The sequence below is a fragment of the Mustela lutreola genome, chromosome 8, assembly GCF_030435805.1.
Source record: "Mustela lutreola isolate mMusLut2 chromosome 8, mMusLut2.pri, whole genome shotgun sequence".
Taxonomy (NCBI): domain Eukaryota; kingdom Metazoa; phylum Chordata; class Mammalia; order Carnivora; family Mustelidae; genus Mustela; species Mustela lutreola.
Window position 1 is genome coordinate 51,645,154 of NC_081297.1, and position 27,145 is coordinate 51,672,298.

The window sequence follows — 27,145 nt, forward strand, 5'->3', positions numbered from 1 at the left end:
GTGTTGATCTCAGGATCATGAGTTCAATCCCACATTGGACTCCTTATTCAGCACAGAGTCCACTTGTCCCTCTTCCTCAGCTCCTCCCCTGCACATGTGCAAACTTCCTCTTTCTCTCAAATAAATAATTTTTTTTAAATTTTTTTTTTATATTTTATTAATTTATCTGACAGAGAGAGCAAGAGACCACAAACAGGCAGAGAGGCAGGCAGAGAGAGGGAAGCAGGCTCCCCCCCAGCAGAGAGCCCGATGCGGGGCTCGATCCCAGAACCCTGAGATCATGACCTGAGCTGAAGGCAGAGGCTTAACCCACTGAGCCACCCAGGCACCCCAAATAAATGTTTTTAAAAATAATTTCTCCCTCCTCTCTTGACGTCTCATCGCCAGTCAACTTAGTAAAGTCAAATATTTCCAGAAGACGTCTTTTGTGTATAATATCACCTTCATCTTAGAAAGAAAACCTAAAATGTCTGGAAGTTTATATATGATGACATTTCTTAAATTGAATGGCAGTTGGGCAGCTGGGTAGCAATAAGGTGATTTTTTTTCTTCCGTGGATAATTATTAATTGGTATAAAGATTTTAAGACAACTTTAATTCACCCCTCATGCCAACTCAGAGAATTCTTTTATCCTATTAGGACAAGTAATCTTTTTAGTCAAAGGAGTCAGTAGTTAATCCTCTTATTAAAACAAACCTTAAAAAAATTGGTGAAGGAAATAATATGAACTATATTCTGCCTCCCTTCCATGAGGCATTCACTGAAGGAGTGTTGTTTCCTACAGTACTTGCTGAGTTCTTGACAACAGCACCTTTGAGGAAATCACAAGTTAATTTCAGTTTCCATCTACATATAAAAACAATACATTGGGAGCTAAAGAAGCAATGTTCGAAAGTTTTTTAAGAGATATAAATAGAAATTTCAATGTGTTCTGCACTGTAGTATTTTAGCATAAAGAATGCAAGGGATATAGTTGAATTACTGTGTTCTCCCTTACAAAAATAATAATGGGTTTTTTTAAATTTTAGAATTAGTGACATAGTGAAATGAAGAAAATATTTCTTTTTTGAGGCATAAGGAAGAGAATCTCGAGATCGCTAAAGAAGAGGCTATAAAGTAGAGAAGGGTATTTTCTATGACAAGCTCAGGGTAGAATTTTCCAGTGCCTGCATCCCTTTGAGTGGTTTATGTTCGAGGAGCCATAATCCCTCAGGCAGGCTGGCAGGAAACAGGTACTCTGTGACAGTGTGCAAGCCTGCTCACATTCCTGTGCCCCTAATGACTTGGGGACAGGGGGTGGGTGGTAGGAAAGAGGGAATATAAAAATGCTAGCATTTCTGAAGGACTCTCAGAATTTTCTCTTAGGAAAGATGCTGTAAGCTTGTTGAGGGCAACACCTTAACCAGTAGCCTCCTACCTGCTTCCCATTGAAGGAATTTTAATTAACCGGATTAAGATTTGTAGGAACTAATCATCACGACTCTATTTTCTCCGCTTTGGGAAATTTGAAGCAGTCTTTATCTGCCATACCGAGGGACGCCATGCGAGGGAGAACATAACTTTCCTAAAGGCTTTTGCTTTTTCATTTCTCAAGTATCTGGTCATTTTAGCAATGAGGTAAAAAGACGGAAATACTAGCTGATTTCTCTGAGGAGGGAGAAGTTCACTCCTAAGGGCATCATAGAGCCTTAGCATTAAGAAAAGAAGCTCTTGTACTCTAAGTTGTGTAGGTGAGAGATAGGACATTGTGGCAATAACCAGGATTTCCTCCCCATCCCCCCCACCTGACTGCCTATTTAGAACAGATTGTTTCTGGCTTAAGACCAGACTGTGGATTCATGCATTCCGAGTCTCTTTCCTTAGGAGCACCCTTATGTTTTTTAATCTAGTCAAAACACATCAAAGTATGGGGTTTTTGTATCTGTTAGTTCAGTCTCTAATTACAATAACAGGAGATGGCTGTGTCCACATTGTGGCCAAGATCATCAGCAGGGGAGAGGAAAGCAGATTATCTTTCTCCTTAGAGGATAGGACAGTACTATGGGAATTCAAGGCAAGTAGGATCAAATTGGGGCAGGGAGAGGTAAAAGGGAAGTGAGAAGGGACTATTTCAACTCTTTGAATGGAAGATTTGCCATTTTTTTCCCCTTGTTTTCTATAAGGACTCGTTCACTGCCCCACCCCCAAGAGCATTAATGAAGGTTGCTGGTGGTTCCAGCCCTTCTGGAATATTTGACCCTCATTTGGCAGTCTGCTTCCAGCAGTGATGTCAGCTATAAAAAAACAATGGGAGGAGCCTTTTCTTTTTCTCATTGTATGTATTACTCTGAATTTTCCTTCTAGTTAAGGACTTTGTTTTGTGCAAGTCAAGAAAACATAACCTTTTTATTTATCCCCTTGGATTTTCTGAAGCAGGACAGTAGTTTCTCTCAAAACTCTTCTCTCTTGGTTCTAGGGACACAAACTCTTGCCAGTGATGAAGAAGGGTGACTTTAGAACCAGGCCAATGTCAGAGTTCCCTCCTCAGTTGGTGTTGGTTTTCTCTGAAGACTGGGTTTGACCAAGATGTCCATAGTAGTTGGGAAGGCAACTTGAACTTGATTCCACAGTAGACTTTTCCCCACTACAGCACACCTTAAGGTTAAAGGAAAATAGATGATGCTAAGATGGAAACTTTTCCTCGTTTCACTGTAATTTGATTTCCCCACAACTTTAGACAGGAAGAACATTGGCAAGAGTGATAACCTCTTGAGAATTTTTCTTCTTCCTTTTTCTTAATACAGTTCTCCGCATTCATGTGCCAGACACAATACTGATCTCAGTCCTTTCCCCAGTATTGATTCATTTAACCTGATAATATGTTCAGAAGTATGCACTATCATTATCTTTATTTTACTGATGAGGAAGTAGACACATAGAGCTGTAACGTGTGCAGCTTGGAGTCAACTGGGTAGTCTGGTCTCTGGTGACATGCTGCCTCCTTATCCATTAACTGCTGGGAAATGTGGCAGAGAATCTTCTTGGAAAAGGCTGCAATAAAGGAATAATTCCTAATGATGTGTATAATTTCAGTATAATTTGATACTAAATATTTTCTCATTTTTATTATGATTTCTCTTTTGATTTAGGAGTTGTTTTTTAAAGATTTTATTTATTTGAGAGAGGTGGGTAGGAGAGGCAATGGGAAAGGGAGAAGCAGACCTCCCCACTGGGCAGGGAACCCAGTGTGGGGCTTGATCTGAGGACCCTGGGATCATGATCTCAGTCGAAGGCAGACCCTTAACAGCTGACCCACCGAGGTGCCCCTGATTTAGGACTTACTGAGCAATTTCTCCTTTCAGTTCAGAAACTGGGTAACAGCTCTTACTGACTCAGCTGAAGAACAGAATGGAAATGAAATTGCTTATCCCCTTATTGACCTTATAGTCCATTTTTTCCTTGACAACTTATAGAAAAACTGTTGTTTGCATGAAACCATGGCAAGAAGAAGTCTTCTGATTGGATAATAATGTGTGTCTAAGTCTGAATCATTGTGCTGCCACTTACTAGATGTTAGTTACCTTGTGCAAATGAGTTGCCCTCCCAGTACCTCAGTTTCCTCATCTGTTACATTCCAGATAATAGCTCCTATCTCATAGGGTTGTTTGAACTAAATGAGTTAGAAATATGAAAAGTGCTTAGAATACTACCTCACCTATAGTAGATGGAGTTCAAGTAGTGTTATCTGTTGTTCTAATAGCCGAGTCTGTAGCTACATTTCAGTATTACTTCACATTACTTGTGTTTTCACTATAAACTGTCTTTTTTTGCGGGGGGAAGGGTCAGAGGGAGAGAGATAGAATCTCTGCACAGTGCAGAGCCCGCCGTCACGACCCTGAGACCATGACCTAAGCTGAAATCAAGAGTCACATGCTCAACCAACTGGGCGACCGTGGCACCCCTTTCTGTAACGTGGTTTAGGTGGAGTTTTTGATGTGTAAAATAATGGTTTGGGAACATTTGAGGTAATTTTTGAGTCTAAAATAAACAACACAACTTAGCCAAAACTGTCACAAACATATTCCTATCTCTCAGAAATTAATATTTATTTAATAATGTTTTTACAGTGGGACAGAATGAAAAAAAATAAGATGGGACAGAACGACTAAAATTTAAAAAGAAAAAGCAGTTGTTGGCGAGGATGTGGAAAAAAAAAGAACCTTGTGCATTGTCGGTGGGAATGAAAATTGGTGCAGTCACTGTGGAAAACAGTACAGGTTCCTCAAAAAATTTAAAAATAGAATTACCATATCCAATAATTCTCCTGGGTATTTACTCAAAGAAAATGAAATCCTGAATTTGAAAAGATGTAGGCATCCTTATGTTTATTGCAGTGTTATTTACAATAGCCAAGATATGGAAGCAGACCAGGATATGGAAGCATCGATAAGATGAATGGATAAAGGAGCCACCTGGGTGACTCAGTGAGTTAAGCCCCTGCCTCCGGCTCAGGTCATGATCTCAGGGTCCTGGGATCGAGCCCTGCATCAGGCTCCTTGCTCAGTGGGGAGCCTGCTCCCCCCCAACCCCTGCCCTCTGCCTGCCTCTCTGCCTACTTGTGATCTCTCTCCCTGTCAAATAAATACATAAAATCCTTAAAAATATATGAGTGGATAAAGAAGATGTAGTATGTATGTGTGTATATACACAAGTGAATATTACTCAGCCATAAAAAAGAATGAGATCTTGCCATTTACAACAACATAGATGAATCTGGAGGGTATAATGTTAAGTGAAATAAGTTAGAGCAAGGCAACTATTCTATGATTTCACTCATATTTAATTTAAGAACCCAAACAAATGAACAAATAAAAAAGATGAAAAGACTCTTAAATACAGAGAGCAAACTGGTGGTTGCCAGAAGGGAGGAGACTGGGGGGACAGGTAAAAGAGACAAAGGGGATCAAGAGTACCCTTGTCATGATGAGCACCAAGTGATGTAGAAAATTGTTGAATCACCATATTGTGCACCTGAAATGAATATAACACTGTATGTTAATTACACATGAATAAATTCTTTAATTAAAAAGTTTTTAAAAATAAAAATTTAACAAAGAGACTAAATTGCCATTTAATAACAAAAACCAAACTACTAGATGTGTCCTACATCTTACTGTTTCATAAAGTGGAAGGACTGAAACAAAGAAATCTGCATTTCATATCGTCAGAACCTGAGGAAGTGGTCCTCATTTTTAAGTCTATGAAATTAAGCATTCTTTTCTGCTGGGGAACAAAACATCTTAATAATTCAGACAAAAAGAGGTATGGTAAAAAACAGAGTATGCTACAAGGACATGATGCCAAGTGCACAGCAATAGAGGGTGGGCCCTAGGGATGGCTTGCATGAAGTTACTCAAATTTCCTGCATCTGCTTGGTCATTGGCTTACCTTCTCCCTTTGCTGTGTCACCCTGAGGATCAGAATTGGAGAGTTCAACCAAGCCCTGTGGATAAAACGCCTAAAACACATCCTCTAGATTCTGACATCTTCATTGTGATGCCTTGAAAACTGGCCAGAAACTATGGCAGTCAAGCCATATTGTAGCTGAGAGTGGGAAATCAGCAGAGTATGACAATTTTCTGATTGCCCAATGGGAAATAGTAATTCTTTTTCTTTGGCAGTGAGAAGGGAGGCAGGCAAAAACATCCTGTGCTCATATGAATCCTGCAAAAACAACCATGGGATTTAACTCAAAGTGGGATTTCCACTTCCAGTGGAACTCTTTGTGGTACTCTTTTCATGTTACTGACTTTCATGTTATTCATGTTATTTTCATGTTATTGATATGGCCCCTCCGTCTATTTCTAAATTCCAGAGCCATACAGTGTAGGGAAGGGAAGATGAGTGTCAAATGAGCTGAGTTATTTGTATCTTCAGGGTAGATAGCTGAGAAGAGAACCCCTTATTTCCATAGAAAACTATTTCTAGAGTAGCAATCTCCATACCATGTGTATGAGTATGTACCCCCAACATACTTGCTCATTTAATGCTATATAACTATACTGGTACATATCATGTAATGTACATGGAGTAATTATAAAAATGTATTAATATTTAAAAAATAAAGGCAGTAAAGATGAGAAGTCAACGTTTTAAAATAACCGCTAACAGTCAGATGATATGATTTTTATCATCTGCCAGGCATTGTTCTAAATATTTTTCCCACAGTAACTGGTCTGTCTTACTAAGAGCAAAGACTTCATGTTCCCATTAGCTAATATCTCAAGGCAGAATTCATCATTAACAATAACAAGTATAATTCCATATTTCAGCGGTCTCTTTGAGCATTTCAGAGACTTTGGATTAGAACGATTATTGTTGTCAGATATGACTAGATTGTCAGTACTTGGAGTAAGATGTGCTAGCTGTGACATGTTCTCATTTGCTCGTGTTTTCTACCAGCGGTTTCTGTGCAGGGATTTAAAAAAACAAAAACAAAAACAAACCTGTTACCCACGTTGGGAGGGACGATTTAGTTAAAAACGTAGTAACAGGTCGCAGGGGCCCGCTCAGCGGGGCTGGGCACACACGGACAGGGCAGCGTGAGCGTCAGGCCCGCCGCCGAGCCGGCTGACTTCACACCACGGGAGGGCGCCGGTATCAGTTTCTGTGAGGAAAACAGCAAAGCTTCATTTCTTCTCCGGCTTGAGGAGAAAAAACTGAAAGACTTGATCATGTTGCCGCGAAGCACCGGCAGGTGGCTTAGAAGTCCCCCTCAGCTTTGCGCGCTCTCTGGCGGCGGGTGGGGCGCCGGAGTGGGGCTGGCACCCTGGGAGAGCTCCAGAGCGAGAGAGAACCAGGCGCCCTGGCCTCGTGACCCCAGAAAAAATGTGTCAAGCCTCATTCCTTGGTTTTCTTTGTTTCCTGCCTCACCTCTCAGCACTTCTGTCAGGCTCCACAGGAAATGTCTGAGGTTTTGTCTAGCATCTCCCCCTTTTTTTGTCCGCACAGCACAGGAGGGGCTTCCTCGCCCCCCCCCAGGGGGCCTCACCAAGGCTCTTGAGCCTGTGGGTTCCCCGGAGTTGAGGTGCACATCCTGTGGCTCCTTTTTTGACAGAACTGCAGTTTAGGCTACCGATTTCTGACCCCCTGGATTCGCTGTGCTCTCAGTGCCCCGGAAGCTGAATGGGTGCGAGCCGCTTGCGTCCGAAATTTTGTCACTAGCCTGTACCCTGGGTGCGTTTCTGTTGGGAGCAGGCTTAGTTTGTTGAAAGGCCCAAGGGGCCCTTCCCAGCCCAAACTCATTAATCTTAAATTCTGGCATTATTGATGATTGTGAAAATGGGGAAAAAGGAATAAGCAAATATTTTTAAAAGTCAGTTTCTAGGGCGCCTGGTGGCTCAGTGGGTTAAGCCGCTGCCTTCGGCTCAGGTCATGATCTCAGGGTCCTGGGATCCAGCCCCGCATCTGGCTCTCTGCTCAGCGGGGAGCCTGCTTCCCTCTCTCTCTCTGCCTGCCTCTCTGCCTACGTGTGATCTCTCTCTCTCTCTCTCTGTCAAATAAATAAATAAATAATCTTTCCCTGCTTCAGAGAAATCCTGAAAGAGAGACGGAGTACTTGTAGCTCCCAGTTTGTCACCTTCTGAAAAGGGGTGAGGGAGTGTGTGTGTGTGTGTGTGTGTGTGCGCGTGTTCTCAGTTACATACAAGACTTTTTTTTTTTTTTGGAGGGGGCAGTAAATCAGAATGCAATAAGCAAACTGCTGCAGAGCTGCTTTTTTGTAAGACATTAAGTGATGGCTGCCAAATGTGCGTGGTCAGTCAGGAAAAGGTCTGATACTGCTTTTCTTAAAGTGGAGTACCTGTTTAACTCCTGTTCATCGGGAGCAAAAACAAGGTAAACACTTGTTAAAACATAATACTAATTTTGAAATTCATTATGTCGAGAGCATGTTACTCTAAATTTGAGAGGGTTGACTTTTCAGGTGTAGAACTTTGCTTCTGGGGCTGGTGCCCCAGCGACGTTTTCTGATACTACCAGAGATGAATGCAGGGCTACTGTCCGAAGTTTTGGTAATCAGCCAATGGCCCAGGATGTGTAAGCAGCAAGGGAAAAATGGTGCTGAAGTACTAAAGGCTACAGAGGGACAGAAGCCAGGGAGATAATGACACAAAGTTGCATGTACTGGGAAATTGGAAAGATCCCCTCCCTAACTTGGAATCTGAAGGACTGGGTTCAAATCCTGGCATCACCCCATCACAGGAGTCACTTAACGGCGCCCTGGTTAAATCCTTGGTGAAATGAGATAACGATGCCCATTTTATGGTGGTGTGGGGGGATTAAACATGGTAGGTAATCATCAGGCATCCTTAGAATTCAGACTTCTCAGAGGGGAAGTAATTTAAGAAAAGAAACAACAGTAGCTGTACAGGGGCATCTGGGTGGCTCAGTCATTAAGCGTCCTGCTCAGCGGGAGGCCTGCTTCTCCCTCTCCCACTCCCCCTGCTAGTATTCCCTCTCACTCTGTGTGTGTGTGTGTGTGTGTGTCAAGTAAATAAATAAAATTCTTAAAAAAAAAAAAAAAAAGCTATATGGTGGAGGGACATGAGCACCCATCTGGCAGAGTCAAAAGTAAGGAGCTAAAGTGTGGCTTGGTCTCCCTGGTTACGGGAGCTCTTACTGCACCCTGCCTGCTCATTGTTCCCCAGGCCATTTAATAGTGAGTATAAGTAATTACTGTTGTAAAGTTTTGGTTTTGTTGTTGTTGTTGCTGTTCTTTTAGATGCTGGACACTTCTGCCTTCGGCTGTGGTTGTGGTCCTGGGGTTCTGGGATTGAGCCTCACGGGCTTTCCGCTCAGCGGGGAGCCTGCTTTCTTTCCTCTCTCTCTCTGCCTGCTTGTGATCTCTGTCTGTCAAATACATTTAAGAAATATTTTTTTTAAAGTATATGTACAATTAACCTGTTGGTGTGCAGTTTATGTTTTCAACATACATGTAGATTCATATAATCATCATCAATCAGGATACAACATTCCCATCGCTGTAAATCACTTCCTCGTGTTCTCTCTTTATGGTCCTACTCTTTCCCCCTCCCGTAACCCACAATTGTCTGAACATTTAATACATATTATCCACTCCTCTGGCACCCCACGCTCCCCCTGTCTAGCACACTTGTAGTTACCTATTCACGTTTTAGACTGTTAGCCTCAGGAGTTTGGGAACATGGTTTTTTCTTCCTCTCTCCTACCTCCCCAGTGCCCAGCATAAGCCTGGCACATAAGAGACTCTGAGACATGCATTAAATGAATGAATCCTTACTGTCTGTGTCCTAGTTTCATCTTGTTCTTTAAATAAGGAAACAGGTGAGAGGAGTTAAGAAATGTTCCCAAGATCACAGAGTAGTAAATTCCCAAACCCAGGGTGGTCTTGGTTTAAAGCCTGTGCTCTTTCTGTGCTAAGTATTAACTCATCTGAAAGTGCATTACGTAAATGACCCAACTTTTAAAATCACTGGTGTGTTTGTTGGTATATTGTCACCGGTGATGAAGTTAGCCTTGTACTGTTAGAATATGTAAAACATGAAACCCTGTGTATTTACCATATAAACTCAGAGTGGTGTTCCCTGAGCTAATACCAAACTGAGGAGGTATGCCCTCTAAAGTGACTAACGGTGTGACGGGTGGGAGGTGGGTGTGTGTGGTGGGTAGGCAGAGGATGTTGAAAGGAGCCCTAGCCTTCACTTCCCTCTTTGGGGCCTTTGCTTGACCCAAGCAGGTGGTGAACACAGCTCTCCCTCTTCCCACATGCATGCCTAGCCTTTTAGCCAGTGTTTCAAAGGATATAGCAATGCTGGATTGTATGTGCATTCCAGCAGTGTACGGGAGCTGAAGAAAGGGTGTGGTTTTCAGCATATGCTCCAGAGAGATAGATATGGTGCATGTTTTGCTTTTTTTGTAATCTTCCTTGGGGAAAAAAAGGTCTCCATAGCTTAGAAGGGAATAATGTGTGTGGTTTAAACTGGTCTTCTAGGCCCATAAGACTCAGCAAAGTCAGGTACAGGAAGAGAAGGCAGCATCTTGTCCCTTTGGTTTCCTTGGAGCACCTGTGAGATTCCCAGGGCCCTACATCTAGGCTGTCTCGATCAGGACCACTGACAAAGAGCAAGAAAGGGCCCTGGGGAAGGAGTAGCAACTCGATCATGTAGGACCCATAAGCCATGTGAGCATGTAGGAGACCCAGGGCAGTAGGGAGTCACTGAAGGTTTTAGTCTATGCAATGATGAAATAGATGCATGTTTGCAATTAAGTTGAACATTTGAGACACTTGAAAGTATCGTGTTCATACTACTTGTGATCTTTCAGACCTCTCTTGCAGATTCACCCCTGACATTGATCAGGGCCCTTGATGTGGGTGTGACGTTTAGGAATTGTTCTTTCCTCAAGGTTCTCGGATCAGACTTTATACATCCAACCATACATTCCTACCTGATGACATTTGATGGCATTGTTTTGAATAAAGGGGGTGAGGGAGAAGGGGGTCCTTGTATCTTTTTCAAAATAAATGTATGGCGTGTCCTGTTTGATCATGCCACTTTCAAAAGTAGATTTGAATTCTTTGTTATGATCCTGGTTCCATTTCAAACACCTTGCAGCCCATTCCAGCCTTATACTGCTCTTTGAAGTGTCTTGTGAATCCTTTAGTCTCCTCTCTAGGCCCATCGATCCCGACGTAGGCCATCTTTGCCTCAGGACAGTTCTCTGTGAGCTTCCTAAAATCTAGTGCTTCTTTCTTGCAGCACATCACAGAATGCCATGGGATTGGCACCCTTTAATCCTGCTGCCACCTTGTTCTTCCACATAGAGGCATTTCACATTGAAGCTCCTTGGTCTGCCTTGACCCCAGAATCTCCCTCCAGCCTTACTTAGCCCTCAAGGCTGGTCTTAATGAGGTCACTGTCCACATAGGCCATATAAAGTCCCCTTGACACCTGCACTGCCTGCTAGTTGCTCCCTTTTTCCAGAATAGTCTTTCAGTCGATCATCGCCCAAGCAGGTGACCAGATAGACATGCACAATTTGATGAGTGCTGCTGTAAGGTGGGCTCAGGATGCAGTGGGAGCTCCCAGAAGGAGGTGAAATTTAAGATGTGTACTAAGAGATAGGTGGGGGCGGTGGGGGGGTACTTGGGGGGGTACTCAGGCAAAGGATGGGGGTGGTTTGCGATGAGCTACAAATGCCATAGTTTGGTTGGTGAGATTTGGAGTGACAGAATGTGGGGAGACCATCAGAGACTACATCAGAGACTGCAAACTGGCTCAAAGCCTGGAGCCAGCCTGTGAAGGAGGAGGTTAGGCTGGCCAAAGAAATACGGTCAGATTCGGGGTTTTAGGGAAAAAATCACTCTGATTATAACTCGGGATACAGAAAGGAGAAGCAGATCCAAGAGGCATGTGTACAGGAGAGCAAGCATTCCCTCCAGGAGCAGGCGGAGTGTGTGTGAGGGTATTCAGCGAAGCAAGGGGCTGATGGCTCAGAGCGTGGAGCCTACTCCCAGCTGCATCCCTTACTAGGTGGTGATCTTGAACAGTGAGACTCTCTGTCCCTCCTTTTCCACCTCTATAAATTGGGAATAATTACCACACATCATAGGGTGGCTACTCCCAGGATGGGTTGTGGTAGGATTAGATGTGCTAATATTGATAAAGCATTTAGAATACTGCCTGCTGTGTAAGGTTTATTACATGACAGGAAGGGTGCTGTGGCCGCATAACTCAATGTTTCTGTGACCTGATGGTCTCTTAGGCATTAAGAGCTAAGTTGGCATCTAGAGCATGTGGGAGAAGGCTCACCTGGTGGCTGTAGTTTCCCAAATAATTGATCTCTCACTTGAAGTTCTGTGCCACAGAAGGACACTGAAGATTTTGAAGTCTCTTGATGAATTTGGTTTTACCTAGTTCAAAAGCTTTCAAAAATTGTCCTCAGCAGTTGATTCCTTTTGTCCAAAGTCTTCGGCAAACCCCTGATGTTTGTAACCGATGCATCTGTGCTGCTCTGGTTGAAATAACCGTCAGCGGGTCTTATCCTTTAAACGCCCACTTCCTCTTTCCTAAGTGGTACAGTTTGGAAGCACGAAACACAGTTTGGACCCTGCTGTTCTGGTCAGTTCAGGGCGTTGTGAGTGACTCCTCCAAGGTCACACAGAGAATGGCAGATTTGAAACTAGGATGAGGGTCTCCGGAACTGCTTGGTTCTGGAACGGCTTGAACCCCCTTCTGTTAGTATGGGGGTTCTCAATTTGGGGAGCACTTCAGAATCCCCTGGGGAGCTTAAATAAATGATCAGTGGTAGGGCTCCACCTTCAGAGAAACTGACTGAATTGGGCTGGGAGTGAACCGTGTATCCAGCAGTGCTGGATTTATTCAGTCTCTAGTTAGAAACAAACTTTCTTTGTCGAAAAACTATGTCTTACAAGTTTTCACTGTGAAAACTACTAATTGCATTTTAAAGGTTAGGCTATGCCAGCATTTCTAGCCCTGCTGTGCTAAGGTGTTTTCCGAAGCAGGGTGCTGCCCTTCTCCTCCCTGCTTCAGAAGTCCCCCAGTCCGGTTTTTCTCTTGACTGCTTAAAAATTGCCCAGATAGTTCAACAGCCAGTTGTTGCTGCAGTGCCTTCAGAATGCTTTGCTTTGTTGAAGGAAATGGTTGGATTACTCATCAGAAAAATGTCAGAGTTGCTTTTTAAAAAATATAGTAGCATTGCCTTGCCTTGTGCCTTGTTATTTCATGGGGTTTGATCTTCTTTGAATCAAATCATGATTCTAGAAACATGATACTTTAGGTGTAACAGAATCTGAGTCATGGACACAGCTGGTCCTATTTCGTCCCTCACTGGCCCTGCCTACAGCTTCCTTAACAGTGTTTGCTGGGTTTTCATTTAAATGGGGTGCAGAAGGACTGTGTGGGCAGTTTTTACTCAGGCAGCCTTGGGACTTTTGGGGAATTAGATGTGATAAGCAAAAAATCCCTTTCTTTTGCCGCTTTTCCCAGTTGTGAGAGTGTAATATGGCAGGCAATGTGTACTTTACTAATGCAGCAAGTAACAAGGGCTCATGGTGAGTGTAATAACTCCGACCCTTGTGAAGTAATAATGAGCATAAACAATAATTCAGGCTGTGTAGAGTGACAGTCACTGTTTCTCTTGGTGACCAGGTCATAGGAATTGCTAATCCCGTGATGCTTCATTGCCTCGCATTCATAAAAAGAGGAAATGCTAAATTTCAGAGGTTGGTGAAAATATAGATTCACTGAATTCTATCCACAGATGCCCTACAATAAGAACTTTTTCAGTTTTATTCCTGGTTGATAGCCACTTCTACCTATTTTCATTCTTCTTTTGTGCGCTCTTGCATTCCTTATCTCACACTCCTCCTTCTCGCCCTGCATGCCCCGGGTCCCAGAATACTAGATAAACACGCACCTCCTTTCCTCTCCTTGTCCCCAGCTCTTGTTACAGAAGCTGGCAGCAGCGGCTTATCAAAAGGTCATGAAGCCCGCAGACAGGGAGCCCAGGAGGCAAGGCTGTTGAGGGCCCGTGTGGCATCCCAAGCAAGACACCAAGGACCCTGGCTCCTTCAGATCTCCTGTCCCACTACCTCCAACAGCAGGTTTCAGCCGGTTTTGCAAGAGGGTTACTCTACCTCCAGGTGTTGCTTCTGTGACCCAGGCAGGAAGGAAAAGGAGACGGGTAAAGGGCAAAGGCCAGGCCACTTGAGCTTTCCTTTTATCAGGAAAAGAATAGCTTTCCTGGAAGTTCCACCCAAGAGTGGATACTAGATAAGCAAGTACCACAGTCAGCCACACAGCCCAAGCCTCGGGGTATTTTCCTCAACTGGCTGCTCAATCAGCTCTCATTCCCTCCCAGTTCTTCTTGTCCCATCTTCAGGGCCCAGCTTCTTCCCCCACCTCCCCCCGTGACATGGATCAATACTTCTTGATTATTGAACTTTCGGAGTTCAGCAGAAGCACTGGACTCTTCTACAGTAGCTTCTCATGTTGGTGAAGAACTAAAGCTCAGAAAGTAACTGAGGTGAAACCATACTGTAATGGCAGTGATAGCAGTCACACACAAGGGAGACTACTTATCTACTCCGCAGGCATAAATCACCATTCACCCTTGCTAAATACCCACTCCCTGTGAGCCGAGCTAATGCCTGCTGCTTACGTACTAGGCAGACATGGTGCAGTTGAGCACCAGGGATGTCTGGCTCTGGAGTGACCCAGCCAGGGTCGAACACCTGTATTGCCTTCCTCACTTTGGTCTGCCTCCCATGCCCACTGATTGGTATTGACGATGCCATTAGAACTCCCATCTTCTAATTCTGAAGTCCTTGTTCTTTCTACTGTCCTCTGAGTTCGAGTGCTTTTACTCATTCATAAGTGTTTGTTACTGCCTGAATTTGATTGTCTTTTTAGGGTGTTATTCACCTCCTAGCTGGCATCCTCACTTTCACTCTTTCCTAAGCCTCATGGCGTAGCCTGAGTGATCGTTTAAAAACATAAATTAAGTTTGTTACCCTCCCACCCACCTCAGCCAATGGGTCTTTGTTACTCTTAGTCTAAAGCCAAGATCCTGCATGTGACCTGAGAGGACTGAGTGGTCTGGATGCCACGTCCCTCTACAGCCTCATTTCTCACCCATGCCTTTCTTGTTTCATTCCTCTATTCAGTCACATGGTATAGTTTCATCTCCTCTCACGCATCATGCACCTTCCTACCACAGGGCCTTGGCACCTACTGTTTCTACTGCCTGGTGGTCTCTCGTTCCCCATCATTGTCTTGTGAATTTCTAAACAGCTCTTAGGCTAGCCTGCATGTCCCCGGGAAACCTCCTCCAAGTCCCCCCTCTGCAAGCTGGCCTCTTGGAGGCACCAAGAACCTCTCCTTGTAGCCCTCACTAGAATTTTGATCTTATGTTTGTGTGATTATTTTGATCAGTATGTGTTTTCCCCACTGAATTATTAAGATCAGACCATATCTGGTATGGCTTCTAGTAAGGTTTTTTTTTTGTTGTTGTTGTTGTTTTAAGATTTTATTTATTTATTTGACAGACAGAGATCACAAGTAGGCAGAGAGGCAGGCAGAGAGAGAGAGGAAGGGAAGCAGGCTCCCTGCTGAGTAGAGAGCCTGATGCGGGGCTCAATCCCAGGACCCTGAGACCATGACCTGAGCCGAAGGCCATGAAGGCAGAGGCTTAATTCACTGAGCCACCCAGGCGCCCCCTAGCAAGTTTTTTTTTTTAATCCCCTGTCCACTTTGCACCTGTCACGTAGGGAATGCACAGTATTTGTTAACTAAAAATCAATTTTTTTTTCTCAGCACGTGGCACAGAATTAAAAGTGAAATTTAAAAGGCACAAATGGAGCAGTGGCATATGTCACCATAACTAGATGGTATCTTCCAGCATCATTCTAAGATAGACCAAAAGAACTTTATTTAATAGCTTTAGCTAGTAAAGGATTTGATATTTATTGCTGTGGGGGTGTATATGCTAGTAGTTAGAAGTAGATGTTATATACACCCTACTTGTTTAATTACCAATGCATCTTACTTATTTAGTAAAGTAATTAATGCATTTAAGCCTTTTTTCCCTATAGCTAAGATCTTAGGCATGTGTAATTCAGACATGGTTTTTAAATAAATTCATTTGAAATAGTCTAGAAATAACTCCAAGACGAAATCCATGGTAAGTGAGGAACGTGGGAATGTGTAGCTTTAGGATAGGAAGAGGAAGAAACAAATATGTTGGGTACCAACTGGGAAACTGAGGGAGGCAGGAAATAAGAGAAGGAGATTAGAATTGGCTGCATCTTAGACTGGGTGTCTAAGGGGAGAACATGTTCTAAAAATATAGGATGTAGATCAAAGAGGATGGGGCAGGTATCTGAGAGTGAAAAGGCTCTACAGGGGGAAAAATGGGTCTACTGATTTCCTCTTGAAGAATCTGCAAAAAAGAGCTTGACTTCCTCCAAAGACTCCAGACCAAGCCTGCTCTTGGGTTGCACAGGGCAATGAGGACTTAGGGGTTAAAGCTGGACTCCTAAAGACTTGCCTGCTGGCTTGGAGTTTGACATCAAACATCCGTACATCGGGGCACCTGGGTGGCTCAAGGTTAAAGCCTCTGCCTTAAGCTCAGGTCATGATCCCAGGGTCCTGGGATGGAGCCCTGCATCGGGCTCTCTGCTCAGCAGGGAGCCTGCTTCCTCCTCTTTCTCTCTCTCTCTGCCTACCTCTCTGCCTACTTGTTATCTCTGTCAAGTAAATAAATAAAATCTTAAAAACAAACAAACAAACAAAAACATCAAATCAAGGTGGATCTTGCCACAAAGTAGCTGCTGAGCTTGCTTGGTAATTTGGGCTCCTCCTGCAGGCGGAGAAGCAAGGACCGCTCCATCCTCTGGATGGTGATCACAGCAGTGACAAATCCCTGAGCCTTTTTGCCGGGTTTTGACCCCCACTGTTTGCCAACCAAAGACAGATCAGAAGTGGATGCGCTAAGCGCCCTCCTCACTGCATCAGTGTGACCCTGGGGCCCTGACCAACGAGGTTCTCACTCCCTGTCGCCTCCCTCCCCCAGGAATCAGAAGGCGTTTCCTGCCACTACTGGTCGCTGTTTGACGGTCACGCAGGGTCTGGGGCCGCGGTGGTGGCCTCCCGCCTGCTGCAGCACCATGTCACGGAGCAGCTGCAGGACATCGTGGAGATTCTCAAGAACTCTGCTGTCCTGCCGCCCACCTGCCTGGGCGAGGAGCCAGAGAACACGCCCGCGCACAGCCGGACTCTGACCCGCGCGGCCTCGCTCCGCGGAGGCGTGGGGGTGCCCGGCTCCCCCAGCACCCCGCCCACGCGTTTCTTCACGGAGAAGAAGATCCCGCATGAGTGCCTGGTCATCGGGGCTCTGGAAAGCGCGTTTAAGGAAATGGTAGGTGTCGCGGAAGGGTCCAGGGGTCTGGGTGGAGGCCCTCGCTTAAGCCAAATCTATGCTTCTTCTAGAAGGTTCCCTGGAAGGGCGTGTCTCTGACCTGTCCTCTAGTTGTGTGGCTCCGCATGGATCTCCCTTTGATAACAGGCCTCCACTCTTAGGAGAGGGTGGCAGAAAGAGTTCCTGTCATGGCATGCTGGCAAAAATTAAGATGAAAGGGAGGGATAGTGTATGACGGAACAGGCTTTTTAAATTTTATTTATTTGACAGACAGAGATCACAAGTAGGCAAAGAGGCAGGCAGAGAGAGAGGAAGCAGGTTCCCTGCTAAGCAGAGAGCCCGATGCGGGGCTCGATCCCAGGACCCTGAGATCACGACCTGAGCTGCAGGCAGAGGCTTTAACCCACTGAGCCACCCAGGTGCCCCGGAACAGGCTTTTTAAAGGTAAGCATTATGGCTTCTCTTTCCGCAGACTCATTGATGCCAGCTGGTACAATTCCACTTAACTGAACCGCGAGCGTCCTTGCCATCTGTCTGACACATGTGTATGAATTCCAGGTGTTTGGGGGAAACGGCGCTTTAGTCAAGTGCTCAGAAGTACCTTTCCCATACAGAACTGATCCAAGAACAGCTATTGTAACCATGATTGGCCATGTGGTTCTCAGTGCTTTAAAAACAACAACAACAACAACAACAAAAACGTACCTGCTGGAGGAGAATCAAGGGGCTAATATCCCAGATCACCAGCTTTACTGGGGAACATGTGTGTTTAAATGCGGATGTGTCTTATCAAAGAATTCAGCCTCCTTCCCTCTCAGGCTCAGTCCAGAGAATACACATAGAGAGGGAGTGCAGCTGCTTTCACGGTGTCCCCTGACCCTCCGCCTGGAGAGGGACCACCCACTGGACCACCCCCTTCCCTCTCTGAGCTCACTTTCTACTGATGCCGTTATTTTGGTTCCAGAGATTTTTCTTTCCTAAGCAACAGCCTGTATACAGGTAATAGAGAAGAAGTATTTAAAGATATCATGATATGAGTAAAGTGAGTGTGCTGTATTATTCTTAAAACCTGGAGACTCAGTACTTGGGGGGCTCAGTCAGTGAAGTGTCTGCCTTTGCTGGCCGTCCTGATCCCAGGATCGTGGGTTGGAGCCTCATTCCGGCTCCCTGATCAACAGGGAGTCTGCTTCTTCCTCTACCCCTCCCACTGCTGCTCGTGATCTTTCTCTCTTTCAAGTAAATAAATAAAATCTTAACCGGAACAACAACAAAACCCTGGGCATTCGGAAGTGATGACAAACTGTTGTTAAATGAAGCACCAACAGCTGGGAGCACCTCCCCAGAATGGAGTGTACACAGAGTGCACATTCCCTGATTAGGCTGTGTGCTAAGGAGAAAAAAATAATGTTGCACAGCACCTCGCCATCTGATTTGTTTCTAAGGCAAAATAGTTCATATGTTCACACCTGGTATTTGCATCCTATCCTCACTTTTATGCATCCCCTCTTGGGTCACCGTGTTCCCTTGTCATATAAATATTTACCCTTTGATTAGCAGGTGACTTAAAATGCACCTGTCGTTCAGGAGAGTCTGGTAGCCTTCAATCCCAAGAAGATCACCAGGAAGCTGGAGAAGATTCTTTAGGAAAAAAGGAATCAAGGTAGTAAAGTTGACTCCTATTCAGGCTTCATATAAAAATCTCATTCCCCAGCTGTCACAGAAGCTCTGATGGGAATAAGTGTTTCTCGACACTGATGTTCAGAATGCTAAATATTTAATTGAGGTAAAAATGTGACAGTAGGCTGTTCTCTTAAAGGGAGGAAAAAATCAGCTGACGCGATAGAAGTGAAAAACAAAAGAAACTTTGGGTTTCTCATTTCCTTCTGTAATTGCTTATGCCCTTAGACATCTTTTACTTGAATCTGCTGTATTCTCAGATCTATCCACTAGAGGCCAATGTCACCTTGAGGCAGGCCTCTACAGTGGTCTCTGGCTGTTTCTGCCCATTAATGGCTAAGGGTTACTAGCAACCACTATACTTGAAGTGAGAGACTTATTCAGAAAAATGCTTAGTAAAGGGTCTTATTCTTGTCTTTTTTAAATTTTTCTGGCTTTTAACTAGTTGATTCATGACCTGGAATTTTTACCTTAGAGACTTAGCCAGCAAAAAGATCATTTCACTTGCCCATGTAATTCATTCAACCAATAAATATTTGATTAGAATTAACTGTGCCAGGCCTAATTGGGAAAAGAGCATTGAACATACTAGGCAAAAACGAGTATTAACAAGTAAAATATAAGTGGAAGGGACGTTGAGTGAAGAAATGCAGGGTGAAGTAGGCGTCCAGTAAAGACAGGAAGGGAGGTGTTCCCTTGGGAAAGTGATGCTGGGTGGAGGGGGGTGGATTATTTAGGAAAAAAAGCACTAAGGTAGTAAAATTGACTACTACTCAGGCTTTGTATAAAATCTCATTCCCCAGCTGTCATAGAAGCTCTAATGGGAAAAAGTGTTTCTTGATCCTGATGTGCAGAATGCTAAATATTTAATCCAGATAAAAATGAGGTAATAAAAACAAAAATTGAGTTTAAAATGAAGCAGACAAAACACAGGAGGCCATTTACACAGACAACTACATCAGAGAACCCAGGTGGGCCTAAGGCCACAAGCCGGTGTCAAAGGTAGAAATGATGGATGGAAGGTGAATTGGAGAGGTGGTCTGGAAGGACCTGGTGTGCTGTATTATGAATTTTTGGCTTTAAGCCATATCTCATCTCCAGTTCATTCCAGCCTGCAGCTGCTTCTTCACACTCAGGTTTTTCCCAGATTGTCTCTCTAGCCACCAGCATGCCAGAGGCCTACCTAGGCATTGCTTGGCATTATTAAGTAACAATATTTGTCATTGGTTTTCATTGTGCTTGCTAGGGTGGCCCTACTGTCTGTCCTCCTAGGGACTGAGCCGGTCAGTGCCTTTTGGCCCAGAGCAATTATTAATATACTGTCCCCTTGTATTCTCAAAAGTGTCCCTATTTGGATGATGTCTTATTATAGAAAGAGGCTCTTTGCTTTATGGGGGACTTCAGGAAAAATCTACTCAGTGTCACAGAAATGTGCCCAACTTAAACATTAAGTTACTGGCAGTGAGCTTTACAACCCATAACACAGAAATTACACAGCGTACCTTCAACTTAATGGCCCGAAAGGCCATTGCCGGCTCATAGAAGATACTCTTTCTTTACTCCCCTTTGCAGTATGATATTTTTGAGAGTCAGTGTTTGAAGGCAAACTTTGGTTTTTTGAAGTGCCTAACTTGCAGTTGATTTCCTTACCTTTTTGGCCTGGTCTTGCTGGTTTCTCCTTGGCCCTTTCAGAGTGGGACACATTTGGAATTTCTTGAACATTTCTACATTTTTTCCTCACAGGAGCCAGCCACTTTCTAGCTTTCCTCTTTCTAGGTGTTCTTTACATGTTGCAGGTTCTGTGCTGTTCTGATTCTCTGTAGTAGGAGAAACTCAGTATTAAATAAGATGCCGTTATTTTCAGTTTTGTGGCTTTTTTATTTTCTCTCGCACTTTTCATCCCTGAAAATTCCCCAAGCCCAGCTCCTAAGCCTCCAGTTTGCCTCACTGATGACATCTTTGCAGCTACCCTTCCTCAGACTCAGAAGTCACTTACAGTATCTTTAAAGACAAAGCTCGCCCTTCACTTGGGTTTTTGCTTTATGAACAGCAGCTTAGCAATGTAGAGTCAAAGGTCTTTGGTCTGTCCCTCTGCAGTGTCCTCAATCGCTAGTATTTTTTGAGGCTCTGTTTTATAGCTAGCATTCTCCTAGATACCATGGGGTCTGGAAATAAAAGGTTAGATTTTATGTCCGGGGGCATTTGGAGTCACACGTTTTATGCATATAGAGATACGGTATCTCATTTATTTTGATATTCTGACATGAAGCGAGGTGGTGAAATGCAGATACCTATCTGAAAGGAAGGATTGGTTAAAACGACTTCGAAACACCACGCCAGAATAAGGAACATTGATTTCCAGGAAAAAGTAGGTACTTGTCGCAAAATATAGACTACCAGAAGTGGAGAAAACGCTTTGAACCAGTGGAGATGAGAGAAGTTTCATCAAATACTGTGAGCTGCTTTGAGGTCACTGCTTTTCCTTTCCTCTTTGATCCTCCAGTTGCGTGCCCGCAGCGTGTGGCTGGTGGTGGAGGTGACCTCTGACCCCTGGCCTCTGATCCTTCCCGTGCTTTCCCTCGGAGGCACGTTTGCCCTTGGGCCCCCTTTATTACATTTCATCTTGCATCTTCCTTCCTACTGAGAAGGCTGCATCGTCCATTCTTCCTGTGTCCACTGTGGCAGTCGAACCAAAGTTTCCAAGAGGACCAGAATCTCAGGAACTTCTGAAATGACCTCCATTCTGCTTCCCCATGGCACTTTGTCATGGTGCCTCCTTCAGCGGCTGCGTCTTGTCCCCTGTGGGTTAGGCTGTTGCTGGGCCCGGATGAGAACTGTCTTCTCTATCCTGATGTCAGCCTTTTCCTTGCTTGCCCACCCTCCCCAAACAGGGTCTCATCGTCAGCATTTCACACTCATGAGGGAGGTCGCTTCCACGACTGGCCTTTGCAGGAGATCCCGGCTTTCTTGGAATCACAGCACAGTCAGCACAGATGAGCCTTGTAGCCTACCACCCATGGGATTTGAGTTCTGGACACAGGCAGGAGGAATTTCACAATTCCGTCCTATTTCCTTTTTCAGTGTGGGTATGGATTCATCACCAGAGTGAAGAATATTTTAGAAGTTTGCTTGTTACAAAGGAAGAAAATGGCAGTATTTTCCCTTGTGAAACTACCACACATCTTCCTGTTACTGAGCTAATGACTGGAAATAGCACTGAGCTTGGATTTATTGGTCCAAAAACAAAAACAAAAAAAACCATATGGTGACACTGCGGTGAAAAAGAGGATAAATGCAAAGCTTATTTATAGTTTATAAATCCTAGTGTTTTCCAGAATTACCATAGTCATGGTAAGTTATGGACCTGCATGTCTGTCTGTGTTTAATTAAGCTAATTTTGTTTTGTCTTTGTTTTTGGTAGAACAGGAAATTCCTCCAAGAAGGAATGAGCATGTGATTCTACCAACAGCCAGCAGGTGGCAACATGAGGCAATCCTGGGGTGGGTTTTTTTTTTCCTTCCCATTGCCTGGCTGACAGATTGGCTTGTTCTCAGAATAAACCAAAATCAGACCCAGATACTGAAACTATGCAGAATCTTATTTGTGACTGACACTATTAGCAATGTGCTCAGAACCGTGTTTTAACCCATCTGTGGGGAGCTGCCAAGTCCTATTGAAACTACCCAGCACTCATTCCCTTCCGTTGTTCGATATTGCTGTTCTTTTGGAACCTGAAATTGGTCGGAAACAAAGAATGATCCTGGAGTTGCGTCATCTCTGGGACTTTCAAACCAAATTACAACCATCCCGAGCAATACATTTTCTCTCTTGCAGTTCTTTCCTGCAGAATTCGTCTCATTTCACACATCTTATTTTCCTTCATTGCCTTCTTTGAAACAAAAGGGAGCAAAATAAAATCCAAAGTCTTTAGGAATTGGAACCATTCTTAAGATTTAGAGATAGTCCTGGCTTAAATGTAGTATTTAGACAGATGTAACACAGGATAAATCAGTCCTGCTTAAATACAAGGTGGCTCTGAGAGGTCTGTAGGACTCTTGACTGAGCAGATAAAACAATCTTGTTAATTGAATATTGTGAGTGTGTAAGTTGGTCCTTTTAGATCATTCTTGAAAAGGATGTGTTTTGCTGGTAAATTATGCTAGACTTATGTCTTCTGGTTTGTTTACAACTAAAATGGGGAAATATTCCAAATTGGTCTATATTTAGCACAAAGCAGTGCACAGGTTTTCCAATGATTTCATTGATTTTTTTGAAAATATACCCAAACCTGAGGCTTTATAAAATATAATAATAACTATACATTTATATATGTGTGTGTATATTTTTATGTGAAGTGTGAGTAGCTTAAGCTAATTGGAAAAGTTGAGGGTTTAAAGAAAATGGGTAGCTAATTCAGCAGTAAATATCTTTATTGACTTCATTTATCGTGTTTGATCTGGTAGTAAAAGAACCATACAGATGGTCCTTTAATGTTCCTTTCAGTACTAAGATTTTGCGAAACATCTTTTAAAGAGGAGTAGGTGGTGTGGGAAAAAATAAATGTGCTATTTTGGCTTGTAGGGAGGGGAGGGGAAGCAATTATTTTTAGAATATGTTCTAGTTACACCCAGTTTTAGAAGAAATAGAAGAGTGTATTTTAATGTCAGTGAATCCTTCAGGGGGATGAAGTCTATGGAAACACATCTTTCAAATCCTAGTCACCAAGTCTGGAATCTTTCAAATCCCAGAGAGCATACATGTAATTAAAGTGTGTGCGCACACATGTGCATCTGCACACACACGTGTTTCACCACACAAATGGTGGGGGGCTGATGAAAGCATGAACATATTAGCAAAGTTTTCTGGATACAAAGTAGCTAGACATTAATCCACTGTTTAAGTGATGGTGCTGCCAAATTTAGCACTCCTTATGCTGGGGAAACTACAGAGGGAATGTAGTTGAAATATAGGAAAAGATGAAAGAAATGATGGAATCAATTAGAAAAAAATATTGAATCACACTATTAATGTAATAGCAAGGGAGTAATTGGGCAAGCTAATAGGAGCGTTTCCCCCCAGACTGAAGGCAGATAGGAACTCTGCTGTAGGAGAAAATCATAGTGTCGTATGTACATTCTTGCCTTGATTTTTTTCTTAAGGATTAAATATTATAATCAGGTTTTCTTGTAATGTTAACCATGACAAATAATGTACATGTGATGCAGAATGAACTTGTCTGCGTCCCAGTGGAGATTTTTGCCATGGATGGTGCTTTTACTCGGAATCTGTGTAGCATAGCATTTTCTTTCAGATTGCGCCAGGGATGTCAGTCTTTTGAGGCTTGTTCACACTCCAGCCCGTGTAGAGTATGCAAGCAGTTGGGTGCTCATGGGGTTTGTTGTGGGTTTTTTTTTTTTTTTAATAAAAATAGTCTTTCATTCAGGCATTAGGTATTCAAACAGACGTTGATTCTGGATATGAAAGGACACTTTCTGTTACCCTCAGAAATTCCTTCCAGTATATTAAGAACAGTTATGGAGTAGTAGTATCAAGTGTGGACTTGATATACAAGTTTATATATTAATTGGATGAAATATTGTCTATCAGAACATCAACTTTATAGTACTTATTTAAATGCAAAAGAAAGGGAATATATCTGTCCACAACTGCTTTGTGAACTGGGTTGTTGGTTCTGTTCTTATGCATTGTTTGGAGGCTAGACAGAACTTCGGACACCTTGACATTTTCTTTCCCTTTCACTTCCCCGTTGATGGTCCTTTTGGCTGCTGCTGTCCTTGCCCCTCCTTCTCCTCGCTCTCCAGGCTCCTGCCGTCCCATGCAGGACCTCGTAACTTTATTCATTCATTCTCGTCAGTGGGCTGCACCTGAAGTGAGGCATGGGTTCCAACTTAATCATCATCTCAGTGAGCATTTGCTTGCACTGTAAGCTTTCCCTTTGTGAATTACGAACAGGGGTCAGGTGGTGAGGATGTAATTTAGAAACCTGGGCATGTCCAAAAGTATTTCTTCATTTGCCTGTTTAACAGATTAAGAACCATCGTTTCTTTCTTTTTTTTTTTTTTTTTTTTTTTTTTTACCTGGCCTGGTTTAGGTGTTAAGGGTCTAGCAGCAAGCAGTAGAGATCTCTGTTCTCAGTTATGAAGCTTCTGGCCCCGGGAAGGATCCAGATGGCCCGCTCAGCCCGTCACACATAGCATCCAGTTTAATACAGTAGTCCTCTAAGAAACTAATGGATACAGGGTTTGAGTACTTTTTTTTTTTTTAAGATTTTATTTATTTATTTTACAGAGATCACAAGTAGTCAGAGAGGCAGGCGGGGGGTGGGGGGAAGCAGGCTCCTGCTGAGCAGAGAGCCCGATGTAGGGCTCGATCCCAGGACTCTGAGATCATGACCTGAGCTGAAGGTAGAGGCTTAACCACTGAGCCACCCAGGTGCCCCTTGAGTACATTTTTTAAATCTTGCACAGTCTTCAAGAATGGTCCTCATGCTTGACTCTACAGCTGGAATTTTTCTTCACTTCTAAACTACTATGTCCCACATACACACATTCTTACCCCCAACCCCCACGGTTCCTCAGCCTCCCCACCCACCCTTACCCAGTTGATCCCCAGCAAGTTAGTTTCCCCCAGATCCTGTTTTTGTACTTTTTATCTCTTTTTTAACAGTGTGCTGGTCTTCATCTGTTTCCTCGGCTCTGGCTCTTCTGTTTCCAGTTTCTCACTGGCGATTTATCTGACCATGTATTACCACCGCTGGCCCCCAGCGCCAAGCATTTGCTGATCAACGTTGGCTTACTGGATTATCTCCTCCCTTCTCTATGAGGAGGATGGTCAAAGCAGCAGAGTTCCAACTTTGTGGGTTTCTAAGAACCAGAGAAGTGCCCTAGCCCTTTGTCTACCAGGGACATCCTAGAATCAGCCAGAGCACGACTTCCTCATCTGTTTCCTCCTCCCTCCCTCTGCCCCAACCTTCCACTACCATGAGAATGTCTGGCCTTATTTTAGCCAACATTCATTTTGTTTTCCTAGCTCACATTTTTCTCAGGTCGTGGAAGCGTGATTCTGTCAGTGAGGCGGGATTTCACAGATACCTCTGTCTTGGATGATATCTCTCTGTCCATGGGAGTCTTGGTCAGTTTTTCATTGTCTTGGGGAGGCCTCATTAGGTGGCAGGTAATGATAAGCCTTGGAGGAGGAGAACAAGATTGAAATCCAAACTCCAACCAGGTAAATATGGGCAGATTACCCCCCTTCTGCATCCAAACATTGAGGTTAATAATACGGTTTTGAAGGGGCACATGGGTGGCTCAGTGAGTTAAGCCTCTTCTTTCGGCTCAGGTCATGATCTCAGGGTCCTGGGTTCTCTGCTCAGCGGGGAGCCTGCTTCCCCCCCCCCCTCTGCCTGCCTCTCTGACTACTTGTGATCTCTGTCAAATAAATAAATAAAATCTTTAAAAAATAATAATAATAATACGGTTGTGGGGATCCGCTGAGATTCTCTATGTACGGGGCTTCCAGCCCGGCCTGACACGGAAGCGAGGCTCGGGAAATGCTAGCTGTTCCTGTGAATGTGTGTTCCTGCTGTGAACCAGCGGCTGGGCGAGGGTGAAGTCAGATCAGAGTTTGGGAGCTTCTATCTTTGATTAATAAGACAGGGGGTTGACTCCTGCCTGCTTTGAGTAGAGGACACCGTCCTTCAAGTCACTTCTCTTACCTAGCTGTAAAAGCAACTATTGGAGACTTTGGAGTTAAAAAACATTGCTCGGGTTCAAGTACTTGACCTTACCCGTATTTCTCTTGTCACAGCTCAGGCAGTCCATACAAAGACTACATTTTCCACAAGTTACATTTATTGAATACAGTTGGTTTTCTTTTTCTTGCTTTTGTTCAGATTAGATCTGTTTGCCATTCCTTGTTTCCTGTCTCTGGTCTGCAGATGGTCTAGTAGACCACGGTTTTATGTCAGTGTCCCCAGTGAGAAGTGCTCTTCAGGTGGTAGAAGAGTACGAAAGATTTTCCTGTCCCATCTTTGAAGTGCGTTCAGACTCAAAGAGCTGTGTCGAGGGAGAGAGGTTCAGAAAGTCTTTGATAAGAGTTCCTGTTCATTCCAACGCTGACTTTGTTTTCTTTCTCCAGGACCTTCAGATAGAACGAGAGAGGAGCTCATATAATATATCTGGGGGCTGCACAGCGCTCATCGTGGTTTGCCTTTTGGGAAAGCTATATGTGGCAAACGCTGGCGACAGCAGGTAAGCAGTTTCTCTGTCTGGCTTTTACTGATTTCCAGTGCCTTCGATAATTTCTATCCCTTTAAAAAGAATTAAATGATGGGCAATTAGATATTGAGAAAGAGGATCCTTCTGCATCTGAATAAAACGCATTTAAGATGAGTCATCGGGCTGGTATGAGAAGGTGAAGGCTGTCTTCTGCTCGCCCACCAGGGCAGTTTGCATGTATACCTGTGGCCAGTTTAAACTGATTGTATCCAAA

General features: G+C 43.8%; 1 protein-coding gene across 3 annotated transcripts in view; it reads left to right on the plus strand.

Annotated features, from left to right (window-relative positions):
• PPM1H (protein phosphatase, Mg2+/Mn2+ dependent 1H) overlaps nucleotides 1–27,145 on the plus strand; it is a 257,848-nt gene that overhangs the window by 106,198 nt on the left and 124,505 nt on the right. For 2 of the 3 annotated variants that reach the window (XM_059184750.1, XM_059184751.1), the window contains exons 3-4: nucleotides 16,613–16,957; nucleotides 26,792–26,904. In XM_059184750.1, coding sequence (XP_059040733.1) covers nucleotides 16,613–16,957; nucleotides 26,792–26,904 — 458 coding nt within the window. The remainder of the gene's footprint in view (nucleotides 1–16,612; nucleotides 16,958–26,791; nucleotides 26,905–27,145) is intronic. The other variant, XM_059184752.1, reaches the window with a different exon arrangement.